The sequence below is a fragment of the Bos javanicus genome, chromosome 18 (assembly GCF_032452875.1).
Source record: "Bos javanicus breed banteng chromosome 18, ARS-OSU_banteng_1.0, whole genome shotgun sequence".
Lineage (NCBI taxonomy): Eukaryota > Metazoa > Chordata > Mammalia > Artiodactyla > Bovidae > Bos > Bos javanicus.
This window is the reverse complement of record NC_083885.1, coordinates 66,269,649-66,287,165: the sequence shown is the minus strand read 5'-3', so window position 1 is coordinate 66,287,165 and position 17,517 is coordinate 66,269,649. Positions and strand designations below refer to the sequence as shown.

Below are 17,517 nucleotides of genomic sequence, written 5' to 3'. Positions count from 1 at the left end.
GAAGCGCACCTGCAATTTCACCTGCCACTTTGAGTCACCCCAGTCCCTACAAGACTTGGGCCCTGGTATCAGGAAAAGACAAGCAGCCTGGGCCAGAGGCTTCCTATCAATATGGGAGAGAAGGCCTGCTCCAAGCCTCAGCCCCCCTCCTCCCCAACTCTACCCCTCTCCTTCCCCCTCCCTGCTAGTCTTGCCCCAGCCACAACCAGAGCCATTCTTGGCATCTACTACATCCGGCAAGGTCAGCCACTCCCCCAGGCAGGGGCACTCCTGTGTGGCACAATCAGGACTGAACAGGGCGGGGGGGGGGGGGGGTGTCCCTGGGCCCTTTGACAGCACTCAGTTCTCTGGTCACAAAGGGTTCTGAGTAACCTGGTGTGGGACATGTACAGTCAGAGGGAAGAAGAAGACAGGGAGGGGCTGAAGAATCAGATCAGGGAAGACACACAAATGAACACAAGTAGCCAGTAGCTAGTGGTCTCAGGTTGGAGTGTCGCAGGAACTTTATAAAATCCTGTAATGTGGATTTTTTTTTTTTTTTTACGACTTGTGTGACTTATAATCTGAAACAAAGAAAACTCATCTTTGGTCATCTTTGTGTTCATCATGAAATCTGTGCAAATACAACTACATAAAAACATGAAATTCCACACAGGAAAAATTACAACAAACGTGAAAAGCACAGAGACATCCGGATGGGACCTCACACCCAAATCCTTGAGAAGTCCAGGGATCCACCTCCCAAAACAGCCCTCTGGGAAGACGTCAACGTGAACAGCTATGTGAGGGCCACCCATGAAAGGTCATTTCTGCAGCTGACCAGGAACACCTCTGCAATCCAGTCACACGGCTACAGGTCAAGACCCAAGTGTTACTGCGCAATCAAGACTGAGGGCTTGGACAGAATGACCATTTGGCCAGAGCCATAGAAGAACCCAGGAGAGAAATACACAAGCACTGGTCATCTAAGAAAGTTACAACAGTGCCTAGCCAACCTGTCCCCAGACTGTCTGTATCCGAGTTCATACTGTCCACTCCCAAGCCCAGCCGGCTGCCCCATGCCACATCTATCTAGTTATTCTCATCAGCACCCCAGCCTCCCAAATTTATCCACTGTCTCCACCCATCAGCACTGCTCTGATTCCAACCATCCACCTCTAGCCTGGAGGCCCACAGCACTCAGCCTCCCTGCCCTGCCCACCCCTGCTCCCTCATTCCCTGGACAGACCCTTTCTTCCCAGCGTCAGGACCAGAGGCTAGGCTAACAATTGTAGGTGCACTTTCACCCTCACAACCCACTCACCAGGTTCTGCCCGGTCCTCTGCCTGGTCCCTCCACAGCACTGGCCCCAGCTTCCCTCGGGGCCTTTGCACGTATTAAGCCCCATGCTGCCTACCAACAGGTGGCAGGACCAAGGGCCACAAGCACCTGTACCACCCAAACCACCTGTGCCTTTTCACCACTTGAGTGAGCACGAAGGTGACAAGCTTAGCTGCACCACCTCCAACGCAGCTGCCTGCCTCACTTAGGCCATCCCCTCCTCCTCGGTCCAGACACTATGGCCCCCTTTGCTTAGCATTTTGTTTCATGATCAAGTCTTACCCACTGCACGGTGGGGAAGCCACAAGATCAAAGATCACACGAGTCTAGCTGTGGACTGTTACCTCTCCAGGGAATCAATACTCTATCCCGAGATGGGACCATAGCTGAAGGGTCTCAGCAACTGGCCTGAGGGTGGACACATGAACCAGGCTGGCCAATAAAAACCATCCCTGAGACTTTGGTTGGAATCTGTAGGTTGGTCATCAACCCTCACGTCCTGTACAAAAATAATCACCAAGAGTACAGCGGATGAGAACAGAAAGAGGAAAACTGAGTTTGGAAGAGGCCTCCGCGTCCCAGGACCAGTCATGCCTGAAGCCTGAGAACACTAGGATGGTTGCAATCTCATCCGCCCCAACCCTGAGGTTTTCTGCAGCTTCCGATAGCTCAGCCTCACCCCAGCACCTCTCCAGCACACAGCTCTCAAGGAAATCAACAAAGCCGGCAGTGTGGGGCGAGGACGACCAGAGGGTTGAAGGGGGGGCTTCTGGAATGGCGGAAAGAGAATGCAAGCGGGAGAAAAAGCGAACGGCTGCACAGCCACGACTGGGATCTGAGACCACGGAGCCCAAGGACGCCAAGGGTCCCCGGGAGGAGGCTGGGGTCGGCAGGGACGCCAAACCACGGCCCGAAAAGGTGGAGGTTACTTTCTGAGGTGAGGATCGGGCCGGGGTAGCCAAGAGGAGGCCATGGGCTGAGCCTGCCCACCACTAGCGCGGGCCCAACTGGGCCGCCGGACTACTCCCAATGTGCTCCAGAAGACGGCGACACGCCGCCTCAGCGACGGGATGGGTCGTGCGGCAGGAGCCTCATTCGGACGCGGGAAGGCTGAGGGGCAGAGCCCCGGCCGCCCCGCGGGCCCGGACCCCCGCCCCGACCAGCCCTGGTGGCGCCGCTCACCGCCTGACGGTGTCCTTGGTGACAGCTTGAAGTCGCAGAGCCGCTCCGCACCGCCTGCTCCCGCCTTCCGACGCACGCTGAGCTGCGATTGGAGGGGAGGCTGGCTCCGCCCACCTCGCGCACGCAGACGGCGGAAGGCCGGGGATCGCCTGCGGGGGGACTCTAGACCCTCGCGGAGGGCTGCCTCGAAGTGTGTGAGCCCGTGAAAATCTCCAGTGTTATACTACCCTCTGTTATACTACTCAATACACGTTTTATTTGTTAGTTTGCCTCAACCAAACTCTCTGCGAGCGGGTTCTCTGGGCCTGAGATGGGACACCGAAGGTTCTGAGTCACGCACTCTAGGCCTGGCTCCTGGCTCTGACCCTAACCCTGCCTCGGTCTGTGGCCCCTTGGAGACAAGCCCCTTGTTTGGCCCGCCTACACCGCCGTCCGCACGACTGCGAATGATCATAGCGGCCCGCAAGTGACGCGGCCTGCATCTGCCCCACTTAAATATGGCGGTGACACCGCCACACGCCCCCCCCCCCCCCCCCCCCCCCCGCTTCCTGGACTCGCGGGCGTCCCCGGAAGTGACCGGCCCGGCCTGCACGAACGGAAATACCCGAACCAAGCCGAAGGAGCCCGATCCCCAAGTCCCAGCGCGGAGCAACGTGGGGCGGTGGCGGCGGCTGCGCAAGCGCATAGCGCAGGCCGGGCGGGAAGAGCCGAAGCAGGCAGGCGACGGAAATAGCCGAAGCGGTGGGGCGCCCGAGGCCGTTGCGGACCTCCGCGCCGAAGCCGCTGCTGCCACGGAAGCCGGCCCTCCTATCTAGTACACGGCCACCGCAGCCCCCGCCTCCCCGTTCCGCCTCGAGCCGCAGAGCCCTCGCGAAGAGAGAGAGTGACCAGGCTCAGGGACACGGCCTGAGGACCCCGCGTCCGCAGCCGAGCCTGAGGACGCCGGAGCGGACGGCCGGGAGGAGGGAGCGGCGGGTGGGGGCGGGACCGAGTGAGCCCGAGAACAGCCGAGCGGGCCCGAACGCCGCCGAGCGGGCCCGAGGCGCCGGGCCAGGCCAGAGCCGACTACGGGAGCCGACGCGGGCCGCGCGGTGGGCGCGGAGCAGCGCGGCAGGCCCGGCGGGCGGCGGCAGCAGCCAAAGAGGCCGCGGCGGCGGGTCCGAGTGGCGGAGGCGGCGCGGGCGGCGGCGGGGGGCCGGGTGGCCGGGGTCCCGGGCCCCGCAGCGGCGGCAGCGGCGGCGGCGGCAGGATGATCAAGCTGTTCTCGCTGAAGCAGCAGAAGAAGGAGGAGGAGTCGGCGGGCGGCACCAAGGGCAGCAGCAAGAAGGCGTCGGCGGCGCAGCTGCGGATCCAGAAGGGTAAGGGGAGTCGGGGGATGGGAGTGGAGGTCGGAGGTCAGAGCCTGGCTCGGGGTGATACGGGAGTCAGGTGTGGAGTAATGCGGCTGCCAGGGGTCAAAGGTGTCAGAAACGGGGAGGCCGCGGATGTGGGGATCGGAGACCAGGGCCTGGGGGCCGAGGGGCCGGGGGTGGGGTTACAATATAGCCACCAAAGTGGTCGGAGGTAGGGGGACCGAGCAGGGGGCACTGAGCGTATTCGGAAAGCTAGGCGTCTGATACTAGGGACCGAGAATCTGAGGGTGGCAGCGGAAGGGGGAGACGGGAACCTGGGCGACAGGAAGAGGAGATATGGACAGTGAGGCCGAGGATTGACGATCGGGGTGGGAGATTTAATGTATTAACGCTAGAGTCACTGGGAATCAGAGTCAGGCCTGGTGAAGTGGGTTCTGGGGCCTGGATGTCGTGGGTCTGGGGGAGTCACATGTCAGTTTGGGGTGACAGGAGGAGGGAGGGATACTGGGTGCCGGGGATTATAGAGACAGGAGTACGGTTGGGTTCAGACCATCCTGCTAGAGATGCTGGAAATCTTAGGCTGAGAATAGTATAGGGTAGGAGGCTTGGGAACTCACAGATCTGGAGGTCAGATGGGAGGATCCTGAGTTTAGGATGACAAGCAGAGAGGAGTGTATGGACAGTGGGGGCCAGGGATTGGGGGTGGTGGTGACTTAGGGTGAGGAAGGGGAATAAGATCCTTGCATCTGGGCAGACAAGTAGAGACTCCTCTAAAAAGCGGAGGTCACGGTCAGGATGCTGGGTTTGGGGTAGTCAGAGTCTCTTGGGGGGCACATAGGAGTGGGAACATGTATGACTGTGGATTCAGAAGAGTTGGAGCTTACCCTGGGCCAGGAGTTCAAGCATGTCTGCAATGTTCCATAGATATGGAAGAGTCTACCTGGAGATGTGAAGCAGGAGGAGCAGGGAGAGGGTGGGGGATGTGGCCCACTGCCCAGGACAGAACCGGGGTCCTGGGAGAGGCTGTGGAGGCTCTGCTGGCACCTGCTCTGAGCACCCCCTCTCTCTCCCTTTCCCGGCCTGTTTCCCTTTTCTGCTGTGAAAACCCAGACATAAACGAGCTGAATCTGCCCAAGACGTGTGACATCAGTTTCTCAGATCCAGACGACCTCCTCAACTTCAAGCTGGTTATCTGTCCTGATGAGGTGAGGGCACGCTTAACTGGATTCTCAGGCACGGCAGGTGACACCACCTCAAGTTGGCTGGTTCACCTGCCAGGCCTTGCAGAGTGGGGTTCTGACTCCTCTCCTCTTCCTTCACAGGGCTTCTACAAGAGCGGGAAGTTTGTGTTCAGTTTTAAGGTGAGTCTCAGGTGGGCAGGGGTGGCTCCCTGGGCTGAGGAAGCAACAGCTGAGGCCCCAGCCAGGCACTGCTGTGCACCTATCCACCTGCCCTCTCTTCTCCTGGAGCCAGGTGGGCCAGGGTTACCCGCATGACCCCCCCAAGGTGAAGTGTGAGACGATGGTTTATCACCCCAACATTGACCTCGAGGGCAACGTCTGCCTCAACATCCTCAGGTGAGGGCGCTGGCCCTCCACTACGCTGCCCAGCCCTGCCTGCCAGGCCCCCTTCGTGACCTTGCACTATACCAGTCTCTTTCCCTTCCCTCCTCCTTGTGGTATGTGTGTCCCTGTTTCGTCAGCTCTGCATTTTCTTCCTCATGGCTTGACCTTGGCTTTCTGGCCTGTGCTTCTCTGCACCCTCCCGCTAGCATTTCCCGACCGTGCTGTCCCATGCCCTGGGCCTGACCTGTCTGGTCCCAGCAGGGCCTGTGGTGGCAGCCCGCTCACCAGCCCCTATCATGATGCTCTCTGCCCACAGAGAGGACTGGAAGCCAGTCCTTACGATAAACTCCATAATTTATGGCTTGCAGTATCTCTTCTTGGTGAGTAGGGGTCGGGGTGGGAGGGCAGCTGGGGAAGGTTGGCCCTCTGCCTTCTGGGCTTGTTGATCTCCCGCCCCTCCGCCCCCCCATACCGGCCACAGGAGCCCAACCCTGAAGACCCACTGAACAAGGAAGCCGCCGAGGTCCTGCAGAACAACCGGAGGCTGTTTGAGCAGAATGTCCAGCGCTCCATGCGGGGTGGCTATATCGGCTCCACTTACTTCGAGCGCTGCCTGAAATAGGGCTGGCGCATACCCACCCCTGCCAGGGCCACCAGCCCCGGCGTCCCCTGCAGATATTTATTGGGGGCCACAGGTGGGGGGACATGGGGCGGCCGGTGGGGGAATCCCATGCCCTGGCCGGCCACCCCTCCCTGCTACGCGCTCCTAGTTTTTTTTTTTTTTTTTAAACCACCATGTGATTAAGGTCGGCGCTGCCTCCCCCGACCCGCTCAGCGATGGGAAATGAATTGGCTTGTGTAGCCCCCCGCTGGGTGCTGTCCAGCCCCACCCCCTACTCTGAGCTCTGGGGTGGGTGGCCATGGGGATTTGGGTGGCTGGGGACCCGGCACCCCACCCCCTCCACCACTGGAGGTCCCACCAGGCTATTAAAGGGGAATGTTACTGCATGGCTTCCGCCTCTTCCTTTTGTGGGGTGGGAGGGGCAGATGATGGCCGCCAGAGCTCCTGCAGCAAGAGTGGTGGGAGTTGTGTGCTCACCGGTGGTATGAGGGGACTCCCCCCTCGGGCAGGGTGAGATGAATCCCACTCTGGGACAAAGGAGGGGCAGGATCCAGTGACCACTGGCTTCCCGGCCAGTGAGCCGGCACAGGGTCTAAGCCCGCACTGTCTGCTGTTCTGCCCTCCTGCCGGAGGAGGAAAACTGCCTGGTGCCACTGGGTACCTGAGGTTCGGAAACATCAGCGCGAGTTCTGGGTCCCTCGGATGAGCAGGGCTCTACAGTGGGTGACGTGGTGGGGTGCAGGACCACCGGGTGGCTGGAAGGAAGGCGCCCGAAAGGGCACCAAGCCCACGGGGCCAAGAGGGGACAGGGCTCCGCTCCCTTAAGCTGGACTTGAACCCGCGGAATGCCAAGCCTGCGGCAGCGAGACGGAAGCTGCGGCGCATGCGCTTGTGGCCGGCACGTTCCTCGGCGCGTGCGCACGCGCGTTCTTGTCCCCGCCCAGTATTCCGGGCGCCGGCGGGGCGTGTGACGTCAGGTGGTTTAATCCGGAAACGGCGGTGACGGCCGAGGCGACAGAACCGAGGGGCTGTCGTTGGTGGGCGCTCCAAGGCTCTGAACGAGAGAAGCGTGACCCGGAAACGGAAGCGAGTCCCCATCCCAACTCCGGTGAGTCGCCCCTACTGGGGTGCGGGCCCTGGGTGGGCGCGTGGGCGCGTGGGCGGCGGCGTTCGAGGGCCTCGCCCCTCCCTTGGACCCTCCCTTATCCTCTGGGTCCCCATGCTGTTTTGCCTTCGGTGCTCAAGGCCCCGAAAGGCCCCCAAGAGTTTACTGGGTGGACAAGGCACCCCATCACCTAAAATCCCGCCATCTGTACAGGGGTCCCCAACATCCCCCAGGCTTATTCTCCGCACCCAGATTCCCTCAGCATTTAAGCCCTCCGCCCTAAACTGAATGCCATCCACGCGCTGTCAGCTTCGGAGCCCCCACATCGACCCTGTCTGTAGCACTTGCGGCCTCCAGCTTCTCATGTTAGGCACCCTGTCAACTGGCCTTTCCTTGGCGCTCCGGGTTCCGAGCCCCCTCTCCCCGCGCCCGTCCCCCTGCTGCATGTGTGGAACATGGTTATCTCCAGCCTAGGTCCATTGGACATTCTAGGGTCTCATCCTAGAGTCAGGAGGAGATTGCAGCCCAGGACCTCTGTAGGGGCACTGTGGGGTAAGAGGAGCTGGGGTGGCTGTGGCTCCCCAAGTTCCAGGCTCCACTCTTTCGCCTTTCCATTCATTCGTTTTCTCCCGGCTTACCCTTTTCCGTTTTGTGAGTCCTCGTCTGTCCCCGCCCATACACAATGTGACCCCAGCTGTGCCTCACACCACCCTGCAGCCAGGTTTCACGCTAGCCCCAGGCTTACTGGTAGGCTCCTGCTGCCATGGACCTGTTGTTTGGGCGGCGCAAGACGCCAGAGGAGCTGCTGCGGCAGAACCAGCGCGCCCTGAACCGGGCCATGCGAGAGCTGGACCGTGAGCGACAGAAGCTCGAGACCCAGGAGAAGAAAATCATCGCGGACATCAAGAAAATGGCCAAGCAGGGCCAGATGGTAAGCTTGATTGGGAACAAGCGGGGACTCTAGGCCAGGTGCCGTCACTTGGTCAGACCCTGGAGCTGCAGCAAAACAGGACATGTGTTCTAGGGAAATGGAATGAAGGGTTCGGGTGGGGCTTTCCTTAGTTTCAGAGTCCAAAACTGCTGCCTCTGTGGAGTTGGTATTAGAGCCTTGAGTAATTAAGAGAGCGACCCTGCGAAGAGCAAGTGTCAAGTGTGTCAGAACAGCACATGTTCGGTGAGGGAGTGATAGGGAAACTCAATACAGTGGTCCATGCCAGACCACTTAGAATCTTGGTTAACAGTGGGAGCTGAGGGCTGAGTTAGAAGTAGTTACTTCAATAGATGTGGTCTGGGATCCACTTGCCCTGAGGGCCCAACTAGCAAGAGATGGCTGAGTTTTGGCCTGAGCAGCTTGTTTGAGGAGGTGCCATTTCCTGGGATGAGCAAAGCAAGGAGGAGCTTTGGGGAGGAAGTCACAGCTGAGGTTGGATGCATTTGTATGTAAATCGGGATTTGGTTCTTGCCTGTGAGGGGGAGGGGGAGATCTTTGGCCAGGATTGAAATTCAGGAATGGGTGTTGACTAGACATGGAAGAAAAAAGATTCCTGAAGGGTGGGCCCTGCTTTTCTTCTGGATTCATGGACAAGAGAGATGAGAAGCCTACAGAGGAATCTGTGCAGCGGTGACTCGAGACACATGGGGGTAGAGGGGAGCAGTGAGCACTGGGGCAGGTCCCCAGGAGCCCCTGAACGCCTCACTGGGCACACCCCCAGGTCTCCCTTCCTGCTCTCTGTCCCCTCCTCAGGACGCGGTCCGGATCATGGCGAAAGACCTGGTGCGCACCAGGCGGTACGTCCGAAAGTTTGTGTTGATGCGGGCCAACATCCAGGCTGTGTCCCTCAAGATCCAGACACTCAAGTCTAACAACTCAATGGCACAAGCCATGAAGGGCGTCACCAAAGCCATGGGCACCATGAACAGACAGGTTCGCCTCTCCCCATCCCCCCTCCCCCCTGCTGACATTGGGCCCAGACTCACCCTCCTCCCACTTTCAGCTGAAGTTGCCCCAGATCCAGAAGATCATGATGGAGTTTGAGCGGCAGGCAGAGATCATGGACATGAAGGAGGAGATGATGAACGACGCCATCGATGACGCCATGGGGGACGAGGACGATGAAGAGGAGAGGTTCGGAGACGGCTGGCAGGAGGGTGGGGAGGGATGCCTGGCTCTGCCCGATTCTCACGAGCATTCTCTCCTTATCTAGTGATGCTGTTGTAGCCCAGGTCCTGGACGAACTGGGGTTGAGCCTGACAGATGAGCTGTCAAGTGAGTGTTTACACCTTGGGCCCTGTGTTAACCCTGTGACCCAGCCACCACCTCCCTCTCCCTGCATTATTCCCTTCTGCATGGGCGCTCTTCCTAACCCCCACTCTTTGCAGACCTCCCTTCCACCGGAGGCTCCCTCAGCGTGGCTGCCGGTGGAAAGAAAGCAGAGGCTACAGCCTCTGCCCTGGTGGACGCAGACGCAGACCTGGAGGAGAGGCTCAAGAACCTTCGAAGGGACTGAGTGCCCGTGCTGCCCCAGGGAGCCAGTGGATGGCCTAGCGTTTTCATTGTACCTTCTGTAATAAAAGAGGTTGGACACTAGTTCTGGGCCTGTGCGACTGGCCTGACGTGAGCAAGGCTGGGTTAGGAAGTCATTCAGGAGGCTTGGTAATGTGCCAGTCACTCAGGGTGTGGGATAGAGGGCTGGAATGGTTTCACCAGGTCCTCAGGAGGTGACGGTGAGCTGCGAACACTGGCCCAGCACCCCTCCTGCCTCAGCCTCAAGGCTAGCACTCTCAAAGATGGTAGGTCCCCCCAGATCTCTTGCCTATACCCCAGGGATACGGTACCCAACTTTATTAGCCCAGTGGAAGTCTCAGCCCACCCAGCTCGCTGTGATACCCCATCTGGTTATAAGAAATGTTCTGCCCCAGTCCAGGGTGCAGCATGCACCTAGGGATTCCCCTGCCTGCCCACCATGTAACCCTCCCCAGACACCAGGTGGCTAAAGACACGTGCCCCACCCCCACCAAGGTGTTTGGCACGAGGGCTTCAGTGAGGGACTGATGGCAGGCAGACAGCAGGCCCAGGACCACTGTCCCCACCAACCAAGACCTGACTAATCGGTGAAGTTTTTATTAAATCCACAGAAGTAAAAACCATATCGTGAGGGACTGGGGTATGGGCCACCAAGGAGCGGGAGCCAGGCCACTGGAGAGAAGACGAAGGAGAGGGGAGGAGTGACAGGACATAGAACAGAGCCAGGCTGGGCTGGCTCAGGGGCTGCCCAGCCTCAGGGGCCCTCACCAGGGCCAGTAGAGAGGTCCTGGGCACTCAGGCCAGCACCAGGCAGGCTCAGCGGCGGGGGCTCCACCAGCACAGCGGAGAACTTGGTGTCCCCGAAGGCCTCATTCATGCGGGTCTCAAAGAAGCGCTGTAGGCCAATGATGGACTGCACGTCGGCCTTGTCCTGCCAGGCAGATTACAGTGGATGGGTCCTAGCTCTGCCCCCCAGCCTCCCCTCCTCCAACTCACCCCCATCCCCACAGGCTCACCTCCGTCAGTTTGTTGAACTGCTTGAACATGCGGCCCACATCCTGGGCAAACTCCTGGGGGGAGCTGTAGGGGGGTGACAGCTTCTCCTGGAGGCGGGCTCGGATAAGGGTCAAGTCCAGGGTGTCACCAGGCTGATCCTGCAGGCAGAGGCCACAGGCTGAAGGTGAGGCCGAAGAGCCCCTGGACCTCCCACCCTCCCAAGCCCCAGAACTCACTGGGGAGAAGGTGGAGTCAGTAGCCAGCTGGTGCAGAGGCCGGCAGGGCTCGTGGCAAAAGAGGGCCAGCAGGACGCGCTCACACTTCTGCAGACAACACAGACGTCAGAGTCAAAGGGGAGTTGGGGGCTGCAGGAAAACCCAGCATATGGGTGCCCCCCCCTCACCTGCTGGTTGGCTGGTGAGAGCTTGGCCACCACTCCGGTACTATCCCCCCCATCCAGGTTCAGGTTGCCATCCTCCTCCTTCAGGTCAGGCAGCACGTGGCAAAGAGAGCAGCTCCACTCCTCCCTGGAGTAAACAGAGAGGTGAGGGGCTGCACAGGACCTGGCCCAGCCCTCCACCCTGCAGACTCCACAGCCTCGCACCCTGGCACATCCTGCAGGGCAGGCAGGTGGCAGTCCAGGTGGAAGCAGAATTCGCACTGGTTGCACATGACCAGGTCACCTGGCTTCTGGCAGACACGGCAGATGGTGGCACTGTCATCCAGGGAACCTGGGCCACCAGCTGGGACTGAGGTGCCCTCTGGAGCCACCACCTCCAGACCTGAGCTGGTGCTGCCACTGGGTGAAGCCAGGCGGGGACCCTCCGCACCAGGGCCCTCCCCCAGGGCCATCAACACAGGTTTGGTCTCCGGGCCCTCGGTGGCAGCTGGTGGAGCTCCAATGGCAGCCTCTGTTTCTTCCTCCTGCGAGGAGGCGAGGGGTGGTTTAGTGGAATGCTAGCTGGGACAGCAGACCTCCACTCTCTAGCCACAGTAGCTTGAAGCAGGCTCACCTTGACAATGGCCATTCCAGGCAGGGGAGGGGCCCCAGGGACCCCCGAGGGCGCAGTCCCAGGCTGGCCAGCAGCTGCGGCGGCAGCACCTCGCTCGATGACGATGAGGTTGTAATCCTCAGTGGTGTTGCCTGGGAAGACCTTAAAGACTGGTGGCTGGCTGTCAGCCGTGAGATCCAAGTCCAGGCGTTCGAGGCTCACCCGAGGCACCTTGCGCATGAGGCCACTCACCTCGCCGTCACCTGAGCGGGGTCTGTGGGTGTGGCTTGGCGTTGAGCACCCCTGTCCCCATGACCACCCTGTCCCTACATGCACCAAAGGACAATCACACTCACCGCTTCACCCCTGACACATGGGGCTCAGCACTCGAGTAAGGGTCATCTGCTCAGGACACAGAAAAAGACAGGTTGGATGAACCTAGAACATTGGATTTCTCCTACCTACCGGACAGAAACCACTCACCTGATCCGAAGCCGTAGCCTTCCTGCACCTCCATAGGCTGTAGGAAAAGCAAGACAACCTCACCAGGCCGGCCCCCAGCGGGCCTCAGGCCCCTCTCCTCCCCCATGGCCCCCTCCCCTACTCACCTGGCTGCTGCCAGAGCCCTGCTTGCCCAAAGGCCCCGGAGCCCGAGGAGGGGCCATTGGTGCTGGGCCCGTGGAGTTGGTTCCAGGACGCTCTGCAACAATCTTGCCTGCAGCAAGGAGGTAAAACAGCTTAAGGCGCAGTTCCTGGGAGAGCAAGCTTCAGTGAGAGCAAGACAAACACCCACCAAAGGCCTCTGCACTCTTGGTCCAGGCGTTGAGGTCCCACTGAAATTTCATCTCGCCGTGGGGCTCCACGGGGTCCACGATCATCTTAAGGGCCCGGTGCAGCTGGAAGTAGATCTGGGGGGAGGGCGGTACATGAGCAGAGGCAGAGAACAGCATTCCAGGGCCTTGGGAGGTGCTGACCCAGAACCCACCACCTGGGTGCCCACCAGCACACACCAGCTTCTTGGAGAGCAGCAGAGCCGTGTTGTTATCACTCTCCAGAGCCCAAGAGGCAAAGCGTAAGATGTGTTCCTGGTGCTTCTGGATCTTGGTCATGGTCCAGTGCTGCCGTTCCAGGCGCTCCTGCTGCCCCTCTGTTACCTTCTGCAGGTTGAGAGCAGGAGAGGTCAGGGAGGAAACGGCACTAGAACCTCTCCCCCAACCCAAGGATGGCATCAGCGGCCAGCAGAGGGAGCCAAACCCCCAGGACGCCGCTACCAGAGCTACGGCGAGCTGTCAGCAGACAAGCACCACACAGGAAGTACCTGGGCGTCGTTGACCAGCACACGGCCCCGCTTGTTCAGTTCCTTCATTATCTGCAGGATGGCCATCTTAACGTCCACTTGCACACGCTTCTGTACGTCGGACACCTGGCGGATCCTGGGGGGTGGAGGGTGAGATCAGGGCCAGTCAGGCAAGTACTCACCCCAGGACCTCCCCCATCACTCTGGCCTCCACTTACGAGCTGCGAACCTCCTTGGTGTTCTTCTGCAGTGTTGCATGCTTGTCCCCGAGGCGCTTCACCAATGAGGCCAGGAGCTTGCGCTGGTTTCTCACTGCATCCTCCAGGAACTGGTACCTGAGGACAGACAGAGGTGGGCCCGGGCGCCCAGCATGGGAATGGGCAGCACCCACCCACCATGCCTCAGGACTCACTGGTGGTCTTTGTGGGCGTTGAGCTGGCAATCCCGGCAGGTGAGGGTGTCGCAGCTCTCGCAGAACAGCACAAGGGGCTCGTGCTTGTGCACATTGCAATACACAGTGCGCTCACCGTCCCTCGACTTGGCCGGCCCTGAGGAATGGGGTCTATGAAGCAGGAGCTGGTCCTCACCACCTCAACTCAAGGAGCAGACAGACCGGGGCCTCACATCGTGTCTGTCCTGCAGCCCTAGCTTAGCTGCTAAAAAACGCAGAGGGCCTACAGCAGTGGACAGGGAAGGGCCCAAATCCTTGCTCTGAACACCCTCTGCCCTAATCTTGACCAAGAGATCCGCACTCCCGCTCTTTCAGCTTCTGGGAATGACAACTTAAAAGTGTAAGGACGATGGCCTCTGACGACCACCCCACTGCAAACTCCTCCAAGCAGACACTCAAGAGAGCTTCTCCGCCTCTGCAGCCCCCACTGCTGGGCTCCCTTTCTCCTCCATTCAAAAGACTCTGCCACAGGGGAGGGGACTCTGGCAACCATGGCATCCGGACACACGCAAGAGTTTTCTGGCTCAGACAGAAACCAAACGAGGACCTAAAGACATGTCAGGTACCTTTTCCTCCTGAGCCACGCCTGGAGACCTCTTCTCTCTTCTCTGGTAAAAGGAGACCACACCATCTTAACAACCCACAAGGAGCCTCGCAAAGCCTTCTCAGGCTGGACAAAGTTGATGTCAGACCAGGACCCTCTGAGAGGGGTCAGGCCTCCCACACAGGGAAAAGGGTCTGAAAGTGCTCAAAGCAACAGCCCCCAAAGACTAATACACCACAGTGACCCCCACCGCTTCCCAGAATCTGCTGCCATTAGATAACTGCTTGGGAACAGCCAGCCCCTTCCTCCCCAATCAAGTCTCAATGCTACACTGACCCAGCCTGAGACATAAAAACATCAAAATACAGATAAGGCAAACCTCAGTGCCCCCAATTCAGAGCCCTCCTGCACCCTGATCTTTGCTTAGAACCCAGGATCCCCTTGGAGACCCCTGCCCTTCCCTCCTGGCTCCTCATGACTCACAGCAACCACCTCCATCTGGATTTTCCCATCAAAACTGTCCTCTAGGCTGCAAGAGCCACAGCATGACTACCAAACCACCATTCACGGGCAGTTCTGGATGAAAAACCAAGCCCAAGCCCCTCTCCGAAGAACAGCCACCAGGTTCACAGAAAAGTCTGAAGAAAGATATCTAGTTAAGACTTTGAAACATCTGCGATCTAACAATAAGAACATTTAGAGCACTCACTGGTCAGTGCCAGTCTGAGGACACTCATGGCTTATGAGGACACAAGGCCCAAAGACCTCACTTTTCCTACGGAGCCTTAAACCACATTCCAGGGAATCTCAGGCCTAGGAGATCCCTCACACCATTCCCCAACAGCCTGCATTTCCCTATCGGTACATGTGATCCCTCCACCTCTGGAGGAATATCCCCTGCCTGGGGATTCCGTGAAGTGCTTCCTCAAAGCCTTGACACACCCTCTACTGCAGCATGAGATCCCCTGTGCACTCCACACATTTCCTGCCTGTGGCTTTTCCCCTTCTATCCGGAGGGGCAGAGGCAGCCTCCCCCTTTTTGAATTCCGCCCTCAGGCCTTTCACTTGGTACCCCCTCAGAAATTCCCTGACACTCCACCGCCATCTGCAACCAGCATCAAAAGCAGCTGGACAAACATATAGGGGAAGAATCAAGGCAGCCCCCTCCGTGTTGCATACCAGTGGAGCGCACGGTGTGGTCCTTGGTGTACTTCACCCGCTGGTGCGCCTCCACACACGTCTCACAGAGCGGCTCAGAGCACTCCACACAATAACTGGTGGCTGGGGCATTATCCTCACAGCTAGTGCAGCACTGCTGAGCAAAGGCAGAGTCAGAGGAGACAGCACCACCAGACACATCTGCATTCAGACCCAGAAAATACAACCTGGTAAGATGATGCCTTTACTTAGCCTAAACAACCTGCTAAAGCCGTAGTAAAGCCTGGAGCTGGTACTATGCTCTGCGCTGCAGATTCCTACCCACGTCCAGAGGCCTTCCAGGGATTGCTTGGGCAACACATACCTGATTAGCATCCTGGGAATCCGTGGCGGCCTTACCGCCACAGTCTCGCATGAAATAATTCTCCACGATATCTTTGGAGAAACATTGCTGCTTACATACTGGACAGTCCACCACTGTGAAGAATAGAGGAAAACAAGATCACCGCATTTTCACATCCAGAGTGCGATACCATCCTCCACAGGGACCAACTTCCACCCCATGCTAGGCCAACCCTCCGCTCCGGGAGAAGCAATCAAACCCTTCCTTGGCCTAACTTGAAACAGTCGCCCCATCCGAATACGAGACCCACAGCCCGCACCCGTTTTGGCCACTGTCCGGTCCCGACCCTCTCACCCAGATGACCCCTGCCATTGTGACGCTGGGGACCGACCCCCAATACCCGAGCCACCTCCGAACCTTGGCTGCAGGGTGGGGGAGGGGCCGCCCCTGGTCCGACCTCACTCACCAGAACCGTCGCCCGCTGCACCTCCATCCCCCGAGCTGTTGGCGGCTGCAGGCGCCGGGGGCCCGAGGCAGGCACTGCAGGCCGAGTGCAGGCAAGGTAGCAGGCGCGGCTCCCTCTCCGGCCGCAGGCGCTCCCGACACACGCCGCAGTGCTCCAACAGTTCCAGCGCCTCGCCGCCGCCCCCCGCGGGTGACGACGCCGAGGCGGATGCCGCCGCCGAGCCCGATGCGGAGCCCGCGGCCGAGGAGGCGGCGGCGCGCTTCTCGGCGCCCGCCGAGCCCTCACTCGGGCCGGGGCTGCCGGAGGCGGCCGCCGCCGCCGCCGAGGCCGCCGCAGCCGAAGCCGCCATTCACACGCCGCCGGGGGCGCCCAAGGAGGGAGGAGGGGCGCGGGGCCCGCCACGCAGGCGCAGAGGCGTTCGCAGCCAACGGCTGGGCCGCTGCAGCCGCGAGGCCTAGCGCCGCCAGGCAAAGCCTGGGGCGCCGCCCGCTGCGCGCGGGGCGCTACCGAGGCTCACCCGGCCGCTGCCCGCTCTCCCGCCGCCGCCGCCGCCGCCTGCGCCGCCGCCTCAGCGGCTGCTCAGATCAGCGCCACACGGCACGCGCACAACCGCTCGCCCGCGCGCCCGCTCGCAGAAAGAGCCACTGTCGGGGGGCGGGACAGAAATAACTGGCGCCGACGCCGTCGCGCACGCGCGTTGAGCACCTCGAGCCGGGAGGCGGGGCCGGAGCGCGCGAGGCCGCGAGTACGCACGCGCAGCCCCGGGCCCCTCCCAGCCCCGCCACCACCCCTCGCACCGCCTCACCTGAGGCAGGGGCCGGGCAACTGTGTCTCCACCGCCTAAGCCTGACCCGTGGGCCGGGCGCGTGCCCGCTACTGTAGTGCCCGCTTCAGGCTGCTTGCTGCGCAAGCGCGCACGTGGTCGGCCCCCGCCTGGGTCCCCGCCTCTCGGGCGGTCGGGAGAGGTCGCCAGCAGCTACGTCACCAGGCGCTCTCAGGAGGGGGCGGGGTCGAGACCTAGCGGAGATGCTGGCCGGGGCGGAGGGGCCAAGCGTCCCCACCCCGTGGCCGGGCCGCTTACTGGCGTTCTAACCTTTTTATTGTTTAACGTGAGAAACACTGAAACCTAAGTCAGCTAGCTCCCAAGGGGCTCAGAGCAGCGAAACTGAAATTCCGCCTGGCCCCCAAGGCCCCTGGCCACCTTTTAGCCAGCCAGCCACTGCGCTGGCTTTGACACTCTTCGGGTGGGCGGACTGAAGAGGGGAGCGGAGTCTGTGGGGAGGTCCATCCGAGGATGGAGGCAGGATCTGTAGGGCGGGTAAGCCTGCCTCAGCCGGGAGCAGGATCTGCGTGGGAGGCGGGTATGCCTGTCTGAGGAAGCAGTGTCTGGGAGAGTTCTGTCAGGTGGGGGAAGCTAGGCCTGGAGGAGGAATCTTAGTTGAGACAAACATGGTCTTTCTGTGAGAATCCTGTCAGAAGCGGAGTCTGGGCGGAGAATCCTGTGGGTGGGGCGGAATCTGTGGGGGAAGAAGGGCCCTGTCGGCACGCGCGGGCAAGGGAGCAGGGACTGCGGCTGGAGCTGGGGGAGGAGGGGTCCTGA

The 17,517-nt window shown here is 60.4% G+C and overlaps 3 protein-coding genes across 5 annotated transcripts; 2 read left to right on the top strand and 1 right to left on the bottom strand.

Moving 5' to 3' along the window:
* Positions 1-3,649: 3,649 nt before the first annotated feature.
* On the top strand, positions 3,650-6,427 carry UBE2M (ubiquitin conjugating enzyme E2 M). 2 transcript variants are annotated; one of them, XM_061386610.1, is made up of 6 exons: positions 3,650-3,860; positions 4,965-5,059; positions 5,177-5,215; positions 5,328-5,431; positions 5,736-5,799; positions 5,901-6,427. In XM_061386610.1, exons 1-6 carry the CDS (start codon positions 3,752-3,754, stop codon positions 6,039-6,041), a joined length of 552 nt encoding a protein of 183 aa, XP_061242594.1. In that variant the 5' UTR covers positions 3,650-3,751; the 3' UTR covers positions 6,042-6,427. The 2 variants fall into 2 exon arrangements, with proteins under 2 accessions (XP_061242594.1, XP_061242595.1); XM_061386611.1 differs by having other exon boundaries at positions 5,681-5,799; positions 5,901-6,008.
* Positions 6,428-6,996: 569 nt separating this feature from the next.
* On the top strand, positions 6,997-9,733 carry CHMP2A (charged multivesicular body protein 2A). Of its 2 annotated transcripts, XM_061386608.1 has the most exons (7): positions 7,012-7,149; positions 7,639-7,698; positions 7,864-8,077; positions 8,891-9,070; positions 9,141-9,271; positions 9,351-9,412; positions 9,526-9,733. In XM_061386608.1, the coding sequence occupies exons 3-7, from the start codon at positions 7,910-7,912 to the stop codon at positions 9,651-9,653; spliced, it is 669 nt and encodes a 222-aa protein (XP_061242592.1). In that variant the 5' UTR covers positions 7,012-7,149; positions 7,639-7,698; positions 7,864-7,909; the 3' UTR covers positions 9,654-9,733. The 2 variants fall into 2 exon arrangements, with proteins under 2 accessions (XP_061242590.1, XP_061242592.1); XM_061386606.1 differs by lacking the exon at positions 7,639-7,698 and having other exon boundaries at positions 6,997-7,149.
* Positions 9,734-10,251: 518 nt separating this feature from the next.
* On the bottom strand, positions 10,252-16,557 carry TRIM28 (tripartite motif containing 28). Its single transcript, XM_061386546.1, has 17 exons — positions 15,918-16,557; positions 15,473-15,585; positions 15,130-15,262; positions 13,368-13,503; positions 13,174-13,290; positions 12,977-13,091; positions 12,669-12,815; positions 12,452-12,566; positions 12,267-12,373; positions 12,142-12,178; positions 12,015-12,060; positions 11,680-11,932; positions 11,271-11,590; positions 11,070-11,193; positions 10,903-10,989; positions 10,687-10,824; positions 10,252-10,601 (listed from the first exon to the last, which is right to left on the bottom strand). The coding sequence occupies exons 1-17, from the start codon at positions 16,264-16,266 to the stop codon at positions 10,425-10,427; spliced, it is 2,514 nt and encodes an 837-aa protein (XP_061242530.1). The 5' UTR covers positions 16,267-16,557; the 3' UTR covers positions 10,252-10,424.
* Between the last annotated feature and the right edge of the window lie 960 nt (positions 16,558-17,517).

Bases quoted from the DNA above. Each gene is read 5' to 3' on its own strand.
- TRIM28 (XM_061386546.1), bottom strand. From the start codon at position 16,266: ATGGCGGCTTCGGCTGCGGCGGCCTCGGCGGCGGCGGCGGCCGCCTCC. The intron at 12,567-12,668 runs GTGTGTGCTGGT...CCCTCCCCCCAG, and splicing joins TGCTGCTCTCCAAGAAGCTG to ATCTACTTCCAGCTGCACCG. The intron at 11,933-12,014 runs GTGAGTGTGATT...CCACACCCACAG, and splicing joins CATGTGTCAGGGGTGAAGCG to ACCCCGCTCAGGTGACGGCG.
- CHMP2A (XM_061386606.1), top strand. From the start codon at position 7,910: ATGGACCTGTTGTTTGGGCGGCGCAAGACGCCAGAGGAGCTGCTGCGG. The intron at 9,071-9,140 runs GTTCGCCTCTCC...TCCCACTTTCAG, and splicing joins TGGGCACCATGAACAGACAG to CTGAAGTTGCCCCAGATCCA. The intron at 9,272-9,350 runs GTTCGGAGACGG...CTCCTTATCTAG, and splicing joins GAGGACGATGAAGAGGAGAG to TGATGCTGTTGTAGCCCAGG.
- UBE2M (XM_061386610.1), top strand. From the start codon at position 3,752: ATGATCAAGCTGTTCTCGCTGAAGCAGCAGAAGAAGGAGGAGGAGTCG. The intron at 3,861-4,964 runs GTAAGGGGAGTC...GTGAAAACCCAG, and splicing joins GCAGCTGCGGATCCAGAAGG to ACATAAACGAGCTGAATCTG. The intron at 5,216-5,327 runs GTGAGTCTCAGG...TCCTGGAGCCAG, and splicing joins AGTTTGTGTTCAGTTTTAAG to GTGGGCCAGGGTTACCCGCA.